We start from the raw sequence: 20,481 nt of genomic DNA, 5'->3' as shown, positions 1-20,481 counted from the left end.
GTTACCTGAATGGACGACTCCATTTGAAATCTATACACCCCTCGTTTGGGATCGGATATTAAGGTCATGTCTTCCAGAGGGGGTATGGATTTCATCAGGAATAGCCCATTGTGACTTTGCAGGCTTTGTGCATGCCCCTGTCATTGTTAAAATTTCTGTCTGTATAACCTACTTTTTTCCTTATAAATTTTATTGTTAGCGCAGCTTGCATGTTGAGTGTCTTTTTAGATTTGAACTTAAAATTGGAGCATTTTGTGATCCACAACCTTATCCCTCATCTATGAGTTGAGATATTTATACTATCACAAACCATGGACTAGGAGGCAGAAGTTATAACTTATGGGGGAGGGATGAGTATATTTTATGGATTGCATGCAAGAAATTTTCCAATTATAGACTATTGTTACCCAAAATCCAGGGGTTGATTTAGAAAACAAAAGTTACGAGCATGCACCACTGCAGTTTTCCTTGATGAATATGGGCTGAATATCGCACAATTTTGCATGCACAGGCAAAATTTGCACAGAACCAATGTTACATGCATCTGTGCAAGTGTGCATGTAAAACCCGTCTAAATCAAGTCTCTACCCAAAATGAAGGTAAATTTTGGTATTTGATGGGCCAGTGCATACAAAGCGCTTCAAATTTTGTAATTTTGCCATAGTTTGGCACAAAACAGTATTTTCATGTGAAAGGAAGATACACTGTGCAATAAAAATATTGTTGTATTTTTCCTTCTATTAGGATTTTTAGGGGGGGTGTGATGTCCCCCATGAAAAAAATAAGTGGGGGTGTCCCCTGTGCCACTGTGTACCATTGGTGGTGGATGATCACAAATATCTACATCAATTTTCACACCTGTACACATTCTATGAGTCAGTCCTAATATCAAAATTTGGCTCATTTTTTCCCCGATCTTAGTTGCGAAGGTACTGCAGGTACTGAGAATCATTGCCAAAAAATGCAAACCTTTTGTGGCTCACTATATCAGTACATCAATGCAATTCCTGGTTCATTAGCTGACATACATAATGCTTACCATACCCAACTTTATATTGTGCTAACAGAAGTTCAAGTTAATTAGGAGGAACTCCCACTAAGCAACAAGACAAGTCATTATTTTGAAGTTTAAAGAAAGAAGGAATTGAACTGTTATTAATTACAATGTATATTTTGGTGTATTGATGTTTAGAGGTTTGGGATCATGCTTTATGATAGGTGGCGGAGGTGGGGTTGGGACCTATACTTTGATCAGCTCGTATACTAATAGGCAAGACTCATAACATCGTGGATTAATATAGAATGGCGTTAACACGGCTGGGCGCAGCACCTACATTTGTACGTGAACTGCACTTTGCGTGTTACGTGAATGATGCGCGCTTTTCACTCAGTCAACATATCAATCAATCATTCAATTAGTAAATCAATACTTACATTCTTTGGCATATCTTGGCGGCTCATCAATTCTTACTAAGACGAGAATAAGGAAGATGACCAACGGCCACAGTAACTCTATTACCATACGAAGCTACAAAAAGACAAAACAATATCAAAATATGTTCAATTTAAGCACAAAAAGGATTGATTCTAAGGTGGTACTACACCCCTCGATAAATTTGTGACTATTTTTGCATTTTTCTCAAAAAATAATAACACACTGGTAACAAAAGTTATGTATATAGGGGCAGGGAATCCAGTTACTACACTGGAATTTCAGCGACCCAAGACAAGCGGTATGTTACTTATGATAAGAAAAAGGTACCGCTAGAATGTACCTCATTTCTAAAATATAATGAACCACTCTTATAACAATTCCTTGCCCCTATCACTTTTGTTACCAGTGTTTAGTTATTTTTTGCGAAAAATGCAAAATTAGTCACAAAATTTAACAGGGGATGTAGTACCACCTTAAGATCATAATTATGCAGCTTTAAAACAAAACACAATCAAAATAACATATGGCACTATGTACATTCAAATATATCACATCATAAATTTAAGATTACGGTTAAGATTTTTAAATACTCGGAACGGGGGCGGACAATGAGGCCTGGACTAGCTGGCCCAGCCCAAATTTGATAAGTGAACATGTATTTCCACCGGACTGTCCATACTTCAATAGTTTTAATGTTAGTGAATGGATACGATACATGTACATTGAATTGCATGTATACAAGTAGGCCTATAATGTATCTATTCGATAAAAATTTAAACTAGTATGGACAGTTTGGTGAAACTAATTATGGTCTTCACTTTTCATATTCTGCAGGCCTGGAAAAAATAGGCAATATGGCAATTGATCTCCTCTGGGAAATTTGGTCATTTGGAGGGAAATATGAGCTTGGTTTTTAAAAATAAAATCATGCTTGAGAACCATTTTTCTTATTACAGCATTTAATGTTGTGATTGCCAGAGACTGTACTGCAGTTCATAGAAAAAGTCACACCAGATCCTACATGTTATGACGCTATTTATTTATTGGCTGCCGGCATACAATGTATACATCACATGTTGAGAATGAGATTGATCCAGTAACTAATGTTCATAATTCCTGGAAAAAATGTCAGACCATTTATTTTGGCTTAATTCATATATTTTTTGGCAGATATTATAAAAAACAAATTTCCACACTAGAGCAAAAACAAAAGGTTTGTGTGGCACACATAACCCAAAACATTCAGAAATCACCTGCTTTTTTGGGGGGAGGGTGCAGGTTACAGATTTTTTTATTAAGATGAAAAATGTATAATTGTGCGTTCATTTTTACCTGCTTTAGTTAAACCAATTCAGTGACAAAACTACTCTCAAGCCTTCATATCCAACCCCTTTTGAGTGAGCATTAACCAAATTTAAAACATGAAAGTGTACATAATTTTGCAAAACCATGACCAGCATTGCCTGTCAAGTGACATGAAGCAAATTTGTTTGAACTTGAAACTACACAAAACAAGGATTATTACTGGTTGAACGAGTGTGAAAGCATATTATGCAAGTCCTGTAATATAGGGTCCACAACTTATAAGTTCCCCCTAAATACTTTTTATAATAAATCAAAAAATATTTGACGAAATGCAAACATGTAAAAAGATAAAAGTAACTTTAATTTGTTTTACACATACTGTCCAAATTATAGCGTCACACATCATTGCGTTCAGTCACAATGGTTCATTATGTTTAAAAAAAAAAGAGACCGTTTTAAACAGTGTTAAGTGGCATCTGAGTGAGTCCATAGGAGTCAGCTCTCAAACAATACAGTTGGCCAGGTCTATTCATGTGTTTGTTTTAAAGTAAACCTGATTGACTCAGGTGCAACTTTTAAAACAGCCTCTTTTCTTACACAATTTACCATTGTGACTGAATGTAATGATGTGTGACGCTATAAAATGGCTGCCAGATGGTTGCCATTTAAAAAATATTCTGAATATTGGTGTTTCCACTGAAGACATAATGAAAATGAAATAGCCAGAAAATATAAGAAAATGATTTATCTATATATAATATGAATTTATAGGCCACCATAAAAGATGATTAGTTTCATGGCACAAACTTCTTATTTTATATGTTAAATTGTGTGCAAGTTACTTTCACTATGTGCATGTAGATTTTCGGGGTTGTGCTTATTCCAGGAAACTGCATACATGGAACCAACTGTAAACTAGTTCTATCCTTTGATGTCACGATGATGTGGTATGATGTTTATGTTGATCAAATTAAGCTTGAAATGACAAATGAAATTTTCACATTTTGACAGACAGTTTTGGTGAAAATGATGTGCCAAATCTTTAGAAAAGACTCTGATAGCTACACTGGTATACGTATCTTGCGCATAGGCCTACATGCTTTTGTACTACTAATCCTAATCCTTATTCCAGAAAAATAGTAACAGAACAAATATTTTGGGTTTAACAAAATATTATTTGCCAAATTTAACATAGCTACATCACAATATTATCCTTTAGTTAAGGGGGTACTACACCCCTCGATAAATTTGTGTCTAATTTTACATTTTTCTCGAAAACTAATAACACACTGGTAACAAAAGTTATGTATATTATAGGGGCAACAAATCCAATTACTATACTGGAATTTCAGTGACCCAAGACAAGTGGTTCGTTATTTATGATAAGAAATAAGGTACCGCAAGGATGTACCTAGTTTCCTATCATATATACTGAACCGCTTGTCTGGAGTCACTGAAATTTCAGTGTAGTACCAGTAATTGGATTCCTTGCCCCAACAATATACATAACTTTTGTTACCAGTGTGTTATTATTTTTTGAGAAAAATACAAAAATAGTCATAAATTTACCACAGGGGTGTAGTACCCCTTAAAAGTTCTAACTTACAATGTAGTGGCAATAAAAGTCAACATTTTAATATTTATTAGCCAATATTTGGTCAATGGCCAAAAAATGAATCAAGCTCAAAGACTTGTGCTAAGGCTTTTACAGGTTTTGCATTTTTAACACATTTTCTTATATATTTTATAACTGATTATCAAAATTAACTAATAAATAAGCTTAATTTATGAGCAAACACATGACCTAGGCCTAGTATACTACGATTTTAATGCTTAGACTTGCAGGCTTTGAATTTTGTGACTGCAAAATAAGAAATCATGCAAAATTGCATGCTTTTGCCAGTGGCTCATTTCCCCTCAAATTGCAAATAAATTAAAATTGACTTTTATTGTCAATAGAACTAATTAAAGGATTAAGAGCACTCTACATGTTTCATTTGGCAAAACAGGATATTTCTTTTAATAAAAGAAATTTTTAGTATTTTTCTGGATTGGGTGTTAGTGTTACTAGTATCAGCACTTGAGCAATTGATATGAATGAAGGTAAACAAACTTTTTGACTTTATACACCAGTTGGCAATTGAGTGTTTTCACTTTGCTAGCTATATAAACTGCCACAATTTTACAGCACCCTGTGGACACCCATTCAGAAAAAAAATTATATTGGCACAGAGCACAGGTATTCCAGACAAACTGGGTGAATGAAGTTTGTCAATTGTCTATTCCAGTTGAACTACATAGTCTACATTGATCCCCTGTGGAAGACATGGAAATCTTCCACACAGGGAGAGTAGATTTCAAGTCACCCATTCAGGTAACCCCATTTTGAAATTCACACTCTGTGTGTGGAAGATTTATAGGGCATGCCTTCCATAGTCCAATGTCAACAAACTTTCCTGCTTTACTGGATCTATAGGTCTGTCTGTCTACCTAGCAGTCTGTGCATTGATTCACCTCAAGTTCAGTAGTGATGTACTAGGTGCATATTTGACTGGTCACATTTCCAAATCGTGCACGTAAAGTTAATTGCGCAGAGCAGGGCGATTTGTTGTCATACTTGCAGCGCATTAGCGCAACTACGAAAAAGCATTGATATGACTACCGAAAGTCACTACCAAAGTTGAGGTGAACCAGAGAATGTACCTTAACCTAGTTTACATAATTCAGATGACACATATTTACCACATAGTGGCATTAATGATACACCACTATGTCATTGTGCACAACTGAGATTGGGGAAATGTTGTACACAATTTTCCCATTGAGTGAGATACACCAAACCTAATGTCTCAATATCACAGCATTTTTTAACCCCAGTATCTTGAAATGACTTTAAATCTACAGGTCACAAAATATCATACCGCAAATTTTGAGGTCAAATTTTATGCTATGATGTAACAAATAAAGGTTATTGCACTACACCATAGGAGATGAGACTATATTGACTAAAATTGACACATCCTGTAAACTCACTCACCAATTCATGTGACTTTATCCACATCATGTGGTAGGATACAGTGTACAATGTAGGGCAACAATGATAACATCCTATCACTACTCAACTCACAAGGCATTTTAGTAGGGCTGTTAGGAATACGCAACGCAGGTGGTGGGCTATTTGCGGCGCAATCACAGAATTAGACAAGGACAACCGGTACTCCCTATACCGCCACATACAATATTATCGCCCCGTCAGCTATGCGGAGAAAATTGGAGTATTCAGGTCCTTACCTACGGTGCGCAGGGACAAACAAAAACAATTCTGTATCGTATCTGAAGCATCTTGGTACTCGCGTGCAGGTCACATCAGGTACATCTCTCAAATGTGCCCATCATCCATGTCGTGACTGCATGACAACGAATGCCTCAAGGGCATTCAGAGAGAAATTTAACATCCCCAATTTTTGCTCCATGTCTGTATCAAGATGGCGGTCCTGGTTCATTATTTTTTTTAGGCCTAAGTTTGGTTGCAAGGATTTGCACATGTGTGTTATGTATGTTGTTCATGAGGCCAATAATCGAAAGGCTTACAGTTGATGAACACACACACCCTGTCACCAGGCTCGTACGCAGGATTTTTTTAGGGGGGTGCTGATTTGGAAAAAGTGGACTTTTTTCCAAGGGGGGGGCAAATTTGTGAAAAGTGGACTTTCTTCCAAAAATTTGGACCTTTTTTGACCAAAAAAGTGTAAAAAAATGATTTTTTTGCTCTGAAATTCTGATTCTGAAATTTTGGAACTTTTTATATACTTTTGCAAATTTGGGGAGGTGCGGTCGCACCCCCCGCACCCTCCCTGCGTACGGGCCTGCCTGTCACCCACTGACACCCCTACATGTAGGACTCATGTCCTGCCATGATAAAGTTCTCTCCTTCGGACGACCTAACAAAAAAAAAAACTATTTCTTACCTTTTGTCTCCTACTGAAGGGCAAAATTCTTCCAACATAGTAACCACAATTGATTCCAGAACCCCATGCTGTAAGTCTGGGCTGGAGGCTAACTCCTTCCACAACAAATTCTGCCTCCTTTACAGTGTAAATATCTTGAGGCGACCACTCTTGTTTATGTCCAATAGACGTCCTATGAGTTATGTGTGATTCTGTCTACTACCTTTCTGTCCACGGCATTTTTACTTTCTGCAAAAAAAGTGACAACACCAAGAATCATAAGTTTGAAAATTTCCCAAATTGGTAGTTTTTAAATCAAAATAACTTCCATTTTCATCAATTTCGACACTAGACATGTCAAAGATGACTTCTGAGAGGCGAATGTGTAGCGTTGAATTATTAGATGCAGGGTACCAAGTCTAATTGAGAGGGCACCAAAAGTTTTTCCATTAATTTTCAATGGTATTTTGTTAAATCTTCACTTAGTTTTGGGCACGACTATTATGCTACATGTATGTCATTGACTCTAGGTGTAAAGTTTTTTGTGTCCATGTTATAATTCAAAAGGTAGGGTTGCCAAACCCACCATTTAGTAGCCCAATTTGGCAATTTTGTAATAATGTCCTGCAACTTGCAATTAATGAATATATAGCCACCATAATTTTGTGACTTTTGGGTCAACTTTGGAACTTCAGCGGAAAACATTCATTTGAACCCTTTCAGTGAATTCTGCCACGTGCCTGAACAACGAAGTTTGGGAAAGCAATTTTTGGATAGAAATAACATTAATTCAAAATAATAAAATTTGAGAATAATTTGGTCTACGTACAAAACTGGCAAGTAAATTTATTTTATTTTTTCAGGTTAGTATTCTGTATAAATAGATGATGATTGCATAGCATTTAGACCCTCTCACCTTTATACTTTGAATTAATTTTTGTAGATTTGTGCGACATTTCAAGTGTTACAACATGGATTGGGCTGGACATTTGATTGCAACACTGTTCAGGGGTTAATTAAAAATTCCTGTCTAGATTACTAATTCCACAAGAAGCATGACTCTTGACATGATTTAGGGAAGTGTCATCCAAATGTTTGTAAATCTGAATCTACATATAGCCTACATGTTAAAAGAGTCACAACAAAAGGGTTGATTGATCAGATACCAAGCCAGCTGCCAAGCACATTCAAAAGAATGTAAAACATTACTTGTAAATGAAAATGAAATCAAATGTATGTGAAGGAATGTGTGTAAACTCAGGATTAGCCTGTTGCATGTATTCCCACCCATGGTTCAAATTAAGAGAGCTACATTGTACGGTACCTGGGTTAGGGGGAGGGGTCACTCACATGTGTGGGGGTCAAGGGTCCCTTTTTCAGGATCTCCAGAAGTCCCTTAAGACCTACATTTTGAGATTGTTGCAAATTCTGTAGCTTCAAACTCTGATATTTGTAGCTCTTTCAGCTCAAATTTGGAACAATTTGGAATTTTGTAGAATTTTCGCTAGACCCCTCAAAAATGTTGATATTTCAAATTCTGACTTTAACTTCCAACCAGCTCGGGTAGCCATTCTCTATAAAATCTACAAGTAATGAGAACAGCGAGCACTGGTGCAGGTAAAATGGGCAACCCTGTTTACAAATATATCAGGAAAACTCAAGCACTACTTATTGATCGTGGTGGTCCATTCAATGTTGATCAATGATCAATGACTTAATATCATTTTATTTTTAAAATTCAATCAATATTGATCATCATTGAACCATTTTTAGTCTTTTTATTTGACATTTGTATTGATCAAATTCAATGACAATGTTGCTTATAAATAGGCCATGTGTCACAAGTTTGCTCTGAAAACATCAATTCTGAAATGAATGGTTTTGGTCAATTACAGATCGGTATTCTCTCATTTGGGGTTGTTCCATCCACTGCACTTACCCATTAGGGTGGTTCTTATTTTACAAAAGTCTGAAATACCATGCTCCTAACCCCTAGAATGGTTCAGTTGGATGAAAAACTTATCCTGTAAAATTTTCAGAAATATTGAACAATATTTACTGGTAGCTCAAGAGCCTCCAATATGGTCGTGACTATCCGGAACATTGGTCGTCGGACATTTTGGAGCATTTTTAGGGGGGTATATTTTCAAAATAGAGTGTCTCTTGATACTCAATCTTTGTAATTACATTAACAGTAACCAGTTTATTATATATATAACAAAAAGTTTCATGTATTTACTTCCATTGTTGTTTTAAGCTCAACCAGATATGGCACTTTGTGCCGCGAATACTCCAGATACTGGTCGTCAGCCATTTTTGAGCAATTGTAAATGGTTCTAATTTCAAAATAGAGTGTCTCTTAATACTCAATCTGTGTAATTGCATTTTAACAGTAACTAGTTTGATAGATATATAACAAAAGATGTCTTGTATTCACTTCCATTGTTGTTTTAAAGTCAACCAAATATGGTAGTTTGTGCCGTGAGTAGTTCTAAATACCGGTCGTCAGCCATTATGAGCATGCACTTATAAGGGGGTCCATTTTCAAAATAGAGTGTCTTTTGATACTTTATCTTTGTAATTGCATTAACAACAACTGGTTTAACATTTATATAACAAAAGATGTATTGTATTCACTTCCATTGCTGTTTTATTCTCAATCAGATATATGGTAGTTTGCGGCGGCGAGTATGCCTAAATATGGCCAGTTGTCAGCCATTTTGGAGCAATTATAAAGGGTCTATTTTCAAAACAGAGTGTCTCTTGATACTCAATCTTTGTAGTTGCATTAACAGCAACTAGTTTAACATACATTATAAAGATATCTTGTTTTCACTTGCATTGTTGTCTTCAACTCATCCAAATATGGTACAATGTAGTATGTGCTATGCTGTGAGTACTCCTAAATACCGGTCGTCAGCAATTTTTGAGCAATTTTAGGGCGGTATATTTTCAAAATAGAGTGTCTCTTGATACTCAATCGTTGTATTTGCATTAACAGTAACTACTACTAGTTTAACACATATATAACTAAAGATGTCCTGTATTCACTTCCATTGTTGTTTTTTAAAATCTCAACCAGAGATAGAAAGACATTCAGGAATTTTGTATATTTTCTGTGGCTATAGGCCTTTATTCATTGCACTGCTAACGCCAGCCTGTGCTCCACGTAATGACCTCCAGGTCTTATCAAGACAGCCATGCAATTGTCTAGAAGGCAACATCCCCCCATCTGCCAAGTTTTAACTTGAGTATCAGTAGACCCTCTTAATTATAATTGCTTGAAAATGGTAGACGACCGGTATTTATGAGTACTCATTGCGCAAACTACCATATTTGGTTGAGTTCAAAACAACAATAGAAGTGAACACAAGACATCTTTTGTTATATATCTGTTAAACTAGTTACTGAAATGCAATTACAAAGATTGAATGTCAATTAGAGATTCTCTATTTTGAAATTAGACCACCTTACAATTGCTCGAAAATGGCTGATGATGACCGGTATTTTGTGTACTCATGGCACTTCGTGCCATATCAGTTTCAGTTAAAACATCAATGGAAGTAAATACACGACACCTTTTGTTATATTATATGTTAAACTAGTTACTGTTAATGTAATTGCAAAGATATGAGTATCAAGAGACACTCTATTTTGAAAATAGACCCCTTTGCTCGAAAATGGCTGACGACCGATATTTAGGAGTACTTCGGCACAAACTAGTGAAACTACCATATTTGGTTAAGTTCAAAATAGCAATGGAAGTGAATACAAGACATCTTTTGTTACATATCTGTTAAACTAGTTACTGTTAATGCAATTACAAAGATTGAGTATCAGGAGGTACTCTATTTTGAAATTAGACCCCCTTACAATTGCTCAAAAATGGCTGACGACCAGTATTTAGGAGTATTCACGGCACGAAATGCCATATCTGGTTGAGCTTAAAACAACAATGGAAGTAAATACATGAAACTTTTTGTTATATATATATTAAACTAGTTACTGTTAATGTAATTACAAAGATTGAGTATCAAGAGACACTCTATTTTGAAAATATACCCCCCTAAAAATGCTCCAAAATGTCCGACGACCAATGTCCCGGATAGTCACGACCATATTGGAGGCTCTTGAGCTACCAGTAAATATTGTTCAATATTTCTGAAAATTTTACAGGATAAGTTTTTCATCCAACTGAACCATTCTAGGGGTTAGGAGCATGGTATTTCAGACTTTTGTAAAATAAGAACCACCCTATTACCCATTTCTCACATAGAAGGGGACACCCTCGAGAAATCCCTATTGGTCTGTTCTTTGGTTCCAGTCAGATCTGTCAGCACAGATAATACTGGGGTGGGGGGGCACTCAAATATAATGATGTAAGCATGCGTGACCAAAAAAACATGTGAAAAGGGGTGTTTCTTCTTGGTTGAGCATGTTACGCAAACAGATTTCATGACGTGTTACATGTGATTTAACCATGGGCTTGTACTTCTAGATGTAAAATACCGTTTAGATTTTTAAAAAAAACATGCATATTAATTAATGACATCATATAAATGTTATGATGGGTATATAGTTCAATGGACAGACGAAAATATCGTGTGTAGGCCTACTCGCTGACAATCATCCTAAATTTCAAAAAGATTTTCAGGACTTTATAGATTTCTCATGCATAAATATATTACTACTGGAAAAATGTAAACCTTCTCTGGATTACTTTTAAAAAGGAAAATTTGCGGTACTAGAAAGCATAGAAAGGGCACACGATACCGGGACATGATAATCAACTTTAGGTGCCGAATTCGGAATCAAATATGACGTGAATACTGCATTAAAATGTTGCCTCTGTTAAATTACGCTGTATACTGGTATTTTATATTCTCACAAAACTACTTTACACGAGAATCCAATCAGATTTAAACTTGTAACAAGCTAAGAATCAAAGTAAGCTAAGAATCAACTATACACTCTGAATTCATCGTGTTATTAAATATGTATGAAGTGGTAGGCCTATGGTATACCCCTGGGGTCATATCAGAGAGGGGTAGACTTCATGTTCAATGACATATTAGTCCAAGAAATTCACAGTGAGACCCCGGGAGTGAGACTCACTCGCCAGTCCTACGATACATACCGTACCCAATAGGGTGATTCACAAAAAATGAAATTGGTATTTTTCAACGGGACACCCCCTCATTTTGTTCATTTTGGTAATAAAATCATACCTGCAAAATATATGAAAAAATTCAAAAAGTTTAGGGGTGCTACCGGTCAATGAACTTTTGTACACAAAGTCAATGGGATTTATGAGCCATTTTCTTTACAACACAAAAAAGCCATGTTAATTTTCCCTGATTGTGCCAAAAATATTTGATCATAGTGTGAGTAATGTCCTTAAAATAAATGCTAAAGAAAATGGTAAAAATGTTAACCCGCTTTCCAGAAAATTGCATTTTTGTGAAAACTGTTACATTTGGGGCAAGGCAGTTGCTGGAACAGCCAAAATATTATGGTACTTGGCTAATATAAAGTTGTGTTTATGGGGCTCTAGTTCTTTCTTTTTTTAAAAATGTATGTAGGTTTGTAACTGTAAATTATGTTATTCAAGTGTTGAATGTGTGTAGGTTTGTAATTTTATGTAAGTGTAACTGTAATGTTTAATGTGCAATCCAGTAGTAAATGTGTCTTAGCCACTCTAGCTCTTGTCACAAGTACCTTGCACAAGGTGTAGTTTTGAACTGGCCACTATCCAATGTTGTGACCCCAATTTATATACATTTCTTTTCAACCATGGTGAATCTAATCCTTCCTGTGGTCATTCAATTCAAACAATACAAATCTTCATCAGGTATGGCCATAATGACCACCCCTGATACAGATGTATGGATTTTGATAGAACTACTATTTCAAAGATTTCAAAAGCTGGTATCACCATTGGGGTAAACTAATATGTGAAGAATTTTAATCTTTTTTTTTATCAACAGTTCAGTTCAATAAGGTATAAATTTGGGGTGCCTGGTGGGATTCAGGGGATATCCCAGGGTATTCTTTTCTTGAGCTACACTCCTCTGTCACTTTTGAAACATTTTTATTATTACAGTCAACTATGAACTTTAATTTGGTAAAACCCATGTTTTCACAAAGTTAGGTATATCATTGAACATTTACTTCAGTTTTGCAAGCCTGGTAGACTTTTTAGGCCCTGAAATAAGCGTTTGAAATTTTTGACAAAAAATCCCATTGACTTTGTGTACAAAAGTTCATTGACCGGTAGCACCCCCTAAACTTTTTTGAATTTTTTTCATATTTTGCAGGTATAATTTTATTACCAAAATGAACAAAATGAGGGGGTGTCCCGTTGAAAAATACCAATTTCATTTTTTGTGAATCACCCTAGTACCCAAGGACTGGCTCACGCCATTTTGTCTGTCTATGGAATATACACAATAACGGTTTGCGCAGGTCAGATATTCGAAAATTTCTTCAAAATTTCATCAAAGGTATATAAAATTAATTCCCACCTTATTGTGCTTGTTAATTTAAGACTCGGTTGAAACAAAATTAAGGATCAAATGCATATAAATTTTAGTGTCCAAAAAGGCAAAAATATCGTCAAAGTTCTGCCAAATTAGAATCGGGAATAAAAATATCCGATCTTTGCGATCAAAAACACAAAATTACAACTTTGGATGTACTATTGGCAAATGACATTATTGTCAAACAATATAGAATAGAACATTATATAATTATAAATGTCAAGTCAAAATATTGAAGAAATGTGCTCCCTAAACTTGTGGCGACTAGGCAAATAATTCCAATTCATACATACTCGCTATATAACGGCGCGCGTGATTGGTCGACAGCCGGGCATGCCCGGTGTCCCGGATTTGAGATATCGGGTAGGGAAAATGCAGGGAAATATTGTATTTTAATAACTTTTTGGTTATTATTTTGATGAAATAAGAATCACAAAATGTTCTCGGATGTATGAACGGGGTTCATTCTATTATTTTCATGACTAAACGGTTGTTTATGCCCTCGGGCCGCAATATATGAATGAACCCCTAATTCAAACGCATGCCATGGGAAACTAAAAGTGCATAACACCGGCTAGCCAGTTGTTTACTTTACAATTTAAATTTTACATATTAAATAGTAGCTTAGACTATTCTCACTGACCATGCTGATTGTTCACACACACAATTACATTCGAGAAAAATACAGCTGACTATTATTGTATGTATAAATAATGTACTGCATGCAAAACAAATAACCAATGGTACAAAGGACCATTCAATTATGTATGATAATGATGTTATTGTTATTGCATGATTGAATGGTCGGATCCGGTACAGTCGATTCTCACTTCACTGCACAGTCCACAGACACGACAAAATAACACAAATTATATTGGTGCGTACACTCTTTCGCTCACACTAAAATAAACACTTTATATAACATCTACTTACCTATATCAGAAAGACGAACATGTAAGATTTAGCGACAAAATGACGTGAAATATCATTCATTCGCCAGACCTGTGTTTTACCAATCAGCTGTGCATTGCTATTACATAAAGTTGTGCAGTGCTGCGCTGACACTTTATTATATACGTTGAAAATTTGGTTACTTAATATGTATAACAAAATATTTTACAATCTGAACAAAAAGTAATTTTCAATATATATATATTTATTGTCGGTACTATTTTGGTAACAAAATGTAACAAAAATGTGTTAGTAAGTTTTAAATCTGAAGTATACTAGGATTATTTTAAAAGGATAAAATACAGATTTCACCGAATGTTTACGTAGCTTCGCTTACGCACATTGATTTCCAGTCTATTGTGAATTCGCCGAATCATGATTGATACGAGGGCAACAAACTTTTATTGGCCTGATACTGGTGCATGGTGGCAGTATTGTATTCACCTGTAGTCACCTGTTCTTCGGGCTCTGGAAATAGGGTTGTTGCCCTGTGATGCCCACCCAATTTCATCCTATTATTCACTGCATGATACTTAGATATATGCCATGGAAAATACTTTAATTGGAAACTTGTTGCCAGAGATATCCAACTCCAAATGTAAATTTGTTGAACTTCTTGGCTAGGGCTTTTTATATCCACTGCTGTCTTGAAGCAATTCATTGTTGGAGCATTTACTGTCTCGTTTGGCAGGTCATTCCAGGTGTTTACTACTCTATTGGAGAAGGAGTGCTCTCTAAGTCTAAGTCTTGAGTGTTGCTTCATGATTTTGAGGCTATGTCCTCTGGTCACCGACGTGTGGCTTGTCATTTCAAACATGGCTTCTTTGGCTACATCATTAATCCCATGCATGATCTTGTAAGTCTGGATCATGTCACCTCTCAAACGTCTGTAAGCCAGTGTAGGGAGTCTCAATTCTCTCAATCTTTCTTCATATGACTTATCTTTCAACTGTGGTGCTATTACTTACTGGCCATTCTATGGACTTTTTCCACCAGCTGGTTGTCTTTGTGATGCAGAGGGCTCCAAATGCAGTTTGCATATAGGCCTAAAGGCCTACTCCAAGTGAGGCCTTAATGGTCTTATACAGTGTTCTCAACATGTCTTCATCAATGAAGTTATAAGTCCTCCTGATGATCCCAACCATACTATTCGCCTTCTTCACCACCATTGCAACATGCTTACTGAATGTTAATGTCGGGTCGAACTTTACTCCAAGATCTTTTTCTTCCTGAAACACATCCAGGTTCCTTCTACTGTTTCCATCAGACATGCTGTATGTGTAAGGATCTTGTTGGTTGCCATAATGCATAGTGCCACATTTGGAGACGTTAAAACCAAGCTGCCATCGGTCTGACCAATCACTCAGCTCATCCAGATCTTGTAGCTTGTTGCAGTCATCTTCATCTTGAACATGTGTAAAAACCTTGGTGTCATCAGGAAAAACCTTAACACAACTCTGTACTACATCCGGGAGATCGTTGATGAAAACCACAAATAAAATTGGTCCCAAGACACTGCCTTGCGGAATGCCACTAAGTACATTGGTCCATGATGAAGATTTTCCATTTACCATGATCACTCTCTGTTTCCTTCCAGTCAGGAATGCCTCAATCCACTTCAGTAATGGACCGTCAACGCCATGTGCTCATACTTTCTTCAATAGCCGCTGGTGAGGTACACTGTTAAACGCTTTTTTGAAATCCAAATAGGCCTACACTACATCTATTCCACCTCCCTCGTCCAGCATACTCGTCCATATCTCCATAATTTCTAGTAATTGTGTGACACATGACCTCCCAGGTCTAAAACCATGTTGGTCCTCGCTAAAGAGATTGTTTGCATTCAGGAACTCCATGACCTTATCTCTTACAATGGATTCCAGTAGTTTGCAGATCACTGATGTTAAGCTCACTGGTCTGTAGTTTCCTGGTGACTTGACACTCCCTTTCTTAAAGATGGCAGTAACATTGGCAATCTTCCAGTCAGACGGAAGCACACCCTCACTCAGGGACCGGTTGTAAACTGTTGTAAGTGGAGATGCTATAGCCTCAGCTGCTTCTTTTAGTATCCTGGGTATGGGGTGAAAACCATCTGGACCAGGTGACTTGGACGGCTGCAATTTCAATAATTTCTTCAACACTTCTTAGAGAGCACTCCTTCTCCAATAGAGTAGTAAACACCTGGAATGACCTGCCAAACGAGAAGCTTCACAGAAACTGAAATTGTATTCAGAGTTTCTCCCTGGTGTCTGGTCTCAGGTTCTGGTATATTACTGGTATCCTCTTTAGTAAATACACTTGAAAAGAAAGAATTCAACTCTTTGTCTTCATCTGTATGCGCTGTGGACCCATCAACTCTAGTCAAGTCACTGATGCCGTGCTTCACCTTTGTCTTAGAACGAACATACTTCCAACAAAATTTTGGGTTTTCTTTAAATGTCCTCCGCAATCTTCCTCTCATACTCTCTCTTAGCTTTCCGAACTTCTTTGGTGGCAGCATTTCTGATACTACAGTAAGCTTCATAGTCCCTGTACTGATGGGTGTTGGTGTATCTTTTCCATGCATGGTACTTTTTCTGAACTTTCTGTAATGCCTCCTTACACATCCAGAGCGGTTTCCGCCGTTTCTCTTGTCTACATTCCTGTCTTGGCTTCGATTTTGGTATGCGTCTTTCCATGGCTTCATTTAACTTATTGGCAAATAAATCCCATGATTTACTTGCATCCATATTCTTCATTTCCTCCTCCCAATCTACGTCAGCCAACTCATTTCTCAGTGCCGTGTAATCTCCCTTATCATAAAGAAATCTTTCAGGGCTATTATTGGCAGTTTCATCCATGTAGCAGAACATCTCTATAACAATCACAACATGGTCACTTTTACCAAATGGGTTCCTGCTTTCTATTGCTCCAACCATTCCTTCTTCATTTGTGATAACAAGATCTAGTAAACTGGGCTTCTGTCCTTCTCGGAACATTGTGTTGAAGTCTACCATATGGAAAAGAAAGTTGTCTTGCAAGCAGTCTAATAGTGTTCAGCTGGGGTGGTTAACACCTACTCTGCTTCTCCAGATTTTCCAGTCAATTTCAGGATAATTAAAATCACCAAGGATCATAAAATGGGAATTATTCCTGCTGCTGGCTTTGTTAATTAATTGACACAAATTAGCATTATTGTCCATTGTTGAGTTTGGGCTCCTGTATATACAGGCAACCAATAGCTTTTTGGTATAAATACAGCATCCTCGTCCTCCATCTTTTAGAAAACAATCAAAACCTTCAATCTCGAGTTCGGGTCTCTGAACTTCAACATCACGGTTCTTGGGGAAAACTTCTGTGATGGCTATAACGTCAGGATTGGTACATTCAATACTGGCCTCTAACTCATTACGCTTGTTTAGTATGCTATCAGCATGTGTATACATTATTTGCAGTTTCACCTTATCATCAGAAGAACTGCTATCATCAGGAACTTCACTACTGGTTGACTTGTCAGAAGTCTCTTTCTTGTCCTCTCGAGTTGAATCACTGTCATCGTTGCTGCTTCTACTGGAGGATGACTTATTTCTCCCACTATTCTTTACTTCTGCACTACTTACTCCGGAATACTTGTTTTTCTCATTACTATTAACTTCCTCTATGCCTCCTGCACTACTTCTTACCGAACACTTGCTCCTCCCTTCCTTATCCATGGCATATGTGCCTCCTGCACAAACTCTCTTGGAGGATACCTTTCTCCTCCCTTCACATCTAACAACATTATCAACTTGGTTGGTGCCTTTTGCACCAGACTTATTCCTCTCCTCTTTCTCCACGACGTGTGTGCCTCCTGCACAAACTCTCTTGGAGGATACCTTTCTCCTCCCTTCACATCTAACAACATTCTCAACTTGCATGTATCAACTTGGTTGGTGCCTTTTGCCCCAGACTTATTACTCCCCTCTTTCTCCACGACGTGTGTGCCTCCTGCACAATCTCTCTTATGTGACACCTTACCTCTTTCGTAACTATCTTCATCAGCTTGACTAGTGCCTTTTGCACTTGTCTTACATGAGGGTTTCTTTGACCTCATAAACACACAATCAGGGGTCTTGATTTTTTCCCCTTTATTTCTTCTATCCTTACTTACTGATTTACTTACTGTGCTTCTTGCACATTGAGTACTTGATGGTAGCTTGCTCCTCAAACTTGCATTCTTCTTATGCTGTGCTGACTTGTCAACGATGGTTGGTTCCTGACCATTCTTGTCAACGTCGTCCTCAAAATTATCATCATCATCATCACACTGGTGCAACAGATCAGCCAAGGGGGTGAACTTATTGCTAAGTGGTAGTGCTGTGCCTGGTGCTGCGTTAAGTTGGTGCAAATCCCCGTAGCCGACTATCCTCTTGTTACATGTACTAACGAAAAGTCTGACTGGAGTGAGGGCTGGTTCCTCAGGCTCAAGTTGAACTATCCTCCCCCTTCTTATCACCAATTTAGGGTCAGGGCATGGGTTTTATTCTCGACTAAAGACTGCAACACGATTTTTAACCAAATTTAACTATTTTGGGGGGAGTCGGTCAAAATTTAAAAAAATAAATCAATATAAATCGTTTTCTGGATTAAATAAATTGTTTTCAACATTCAATTATGAAGGTGTAAAATTGTTTTCAACATTCAATTATGAAGGTGCAAAGTGTGGTGAGTTACTTCATCTTGTTAGTGCTTGTGAAGCGGATCATCAGTAGAAGGAAGCAGGACCTTCAAACTCTTCAAGATGACTTGCGAAAGCTTGACGAATGGCAGAATAGATGGGGAATGTCTTTCAATGCAACAAAATGCTACATAATGAAAATTAGCAACAAGATGCAACCTCTATAGACTTCTCCGTAGTCCACTTGCTCATTTTGCATACTCTGGCTATTACATTTTTAAATGTAAAAAATGCTTAGAAGCATAAAACTTTGGCCATCTTTGGTTTCCCGCTAGCACCAACCTGGTGTTTTGAGCGACCGATTGTGCAAATAAAAGCCGCCTAACACCTAGAGAAGATGCAAAAACGAGGAGGGTTAATAGAATAATGTATACAATAGAGGTAATCCTGTCGCATCTATTCATACATAGTCCTTTTGTTCATCCATTTGTACATCTATGAATAGATGCGACGGGATTACCTGCGGAATTATCTCTATTGTATTATTCTATAAACCCTCCTCGACCTTCTAGGTGTAAGGCGGCTTTTATTTGCACAACTGTTGGAACTGTATTGTGTTGTAATTCTTTTGTCTACATGTGTTTTCGCGGAAGGTGTATAACGGGTGATGGAATGCAGTTTAAAATTTCCGCCAAGGCCGAATCATTTCACATTTTGGATGCATTGTAGCCGACGGGGACCCAACTAAAGGCTGCTAGTCAGGTGTAGGAATGTGTGTATTTGGACGAATCCAAATACACGCATATAGACGAATCCAAGTAGCCAAGTCATGGTCAGGATTTGGTCGGACATCTTTGGGTAGCCGCTAGCACCAAACTGGTGTTTTGAGCGTCCAATTGTGCAAATAAAAGCCGCCTAACACCTAGGCCCTAGAGAAGATGCAAGGACGAGGTGGATTAATAGAATAATAGCTAATAATAATATAATGGAGATAATTCCGCAAGTAATCCCGTCGCATCTATTCACACATAGTCCTTTTGTTCGCAAGTACATCAATGCATAGATACCGCGTGTAGTTAATCCGATTATTATGTCACTTCAACAGAGAATAGATCATGCTGTGTGTTTTGTCGAAGGGAACTGTATTGTGTTATTCTTTTGTCTGCCTGTGTTTTCGCGGGAGGTGTAAAACGGGTGATGGAATGCAGTTTAAAATTTCCGCCAAGGCCGAATCATTTCACATTTTGAGTGCATTGTAGCCGACGGCTACCCAACTAAAGGCTGCTAGTCAGGTGTAGGAATGCGTGTATTTGGATTCGTCTATTCATAGATGTACAAATGGATGAACAAAAGGACTATGTATGAATAGATGCGACAGGATTACCTCTATTGTATATATTATTCTATTAACCTCCTCATCTTTGCATCTTCTCCAGGTGTTAGGCGGCTTTTATTTGCACAATCGGGCGCTCAAAACCCCAGGTTGGTGCTAGCGGGAAACCAAAGATGGCCGACCAAATCCTGACCATGACTTGGCTCGTTGGATTCGTCTATAGACGAATCCAAATACACGCATTCCTACACCTGACTAGCAGCCTTTAGTTGGGTCCCCGTCGGCTACAATGCATCCAAAATGTGAAATTTTCGGGTGATGGAATGCAGTTTAAA

At 37.3% G+C, this 20,481-nt stretch overlaps 1 protein-coding gene across 1 annotated transcript in view; it reads right to left on the bottom strand.

Moving 5' to 3' along the window:
• LOC140145573 (phospholipid-transporting ATPase ABCA1-like) overlaps window positions 1-14,268 on the bottom strand; it is a 103,851-nt gene extending 89,583 nt beyond the window's left edge. Inside the window, 4 exon segments of the mRNA XM_072167277.1 lie at window positions 1,435-1,528; window positions 6,709-6,720; window positions 6,722-6,936; window positions 14,160-14,268. Of these exon segments, the coding sequence (XP_072023378.1) occupies window positions 1,435-1,528; window positions 6,709-6,720; window positions 6,722-6,775 (160 nt within the window). The 5' untranslated portion in view covers window positions 6,776-6,936; window positions 14,160-14,268.
• Window positions 14,269-20,481: the final 6,213 nt, after the last annotated feature.

This window comes from Amphiura filiformis, chromosome 2 (assembly GCF_039555335.1).
Source record: "Amphiura filiformis chromosome 2, Afil_fr2py, whole genome shotgun sequence".
Classification (NCBI taxonomy): domain Eukaryota; kingdom Metazoa; phylum Echinodermata; class Ophiuroidea; order Amphilepidida; family Amphiuridae; genus Amphiura; species Amphiura filiformis.
This window is presented reverse-complemented; position numbering and strand designations above follow the sequence as displayed.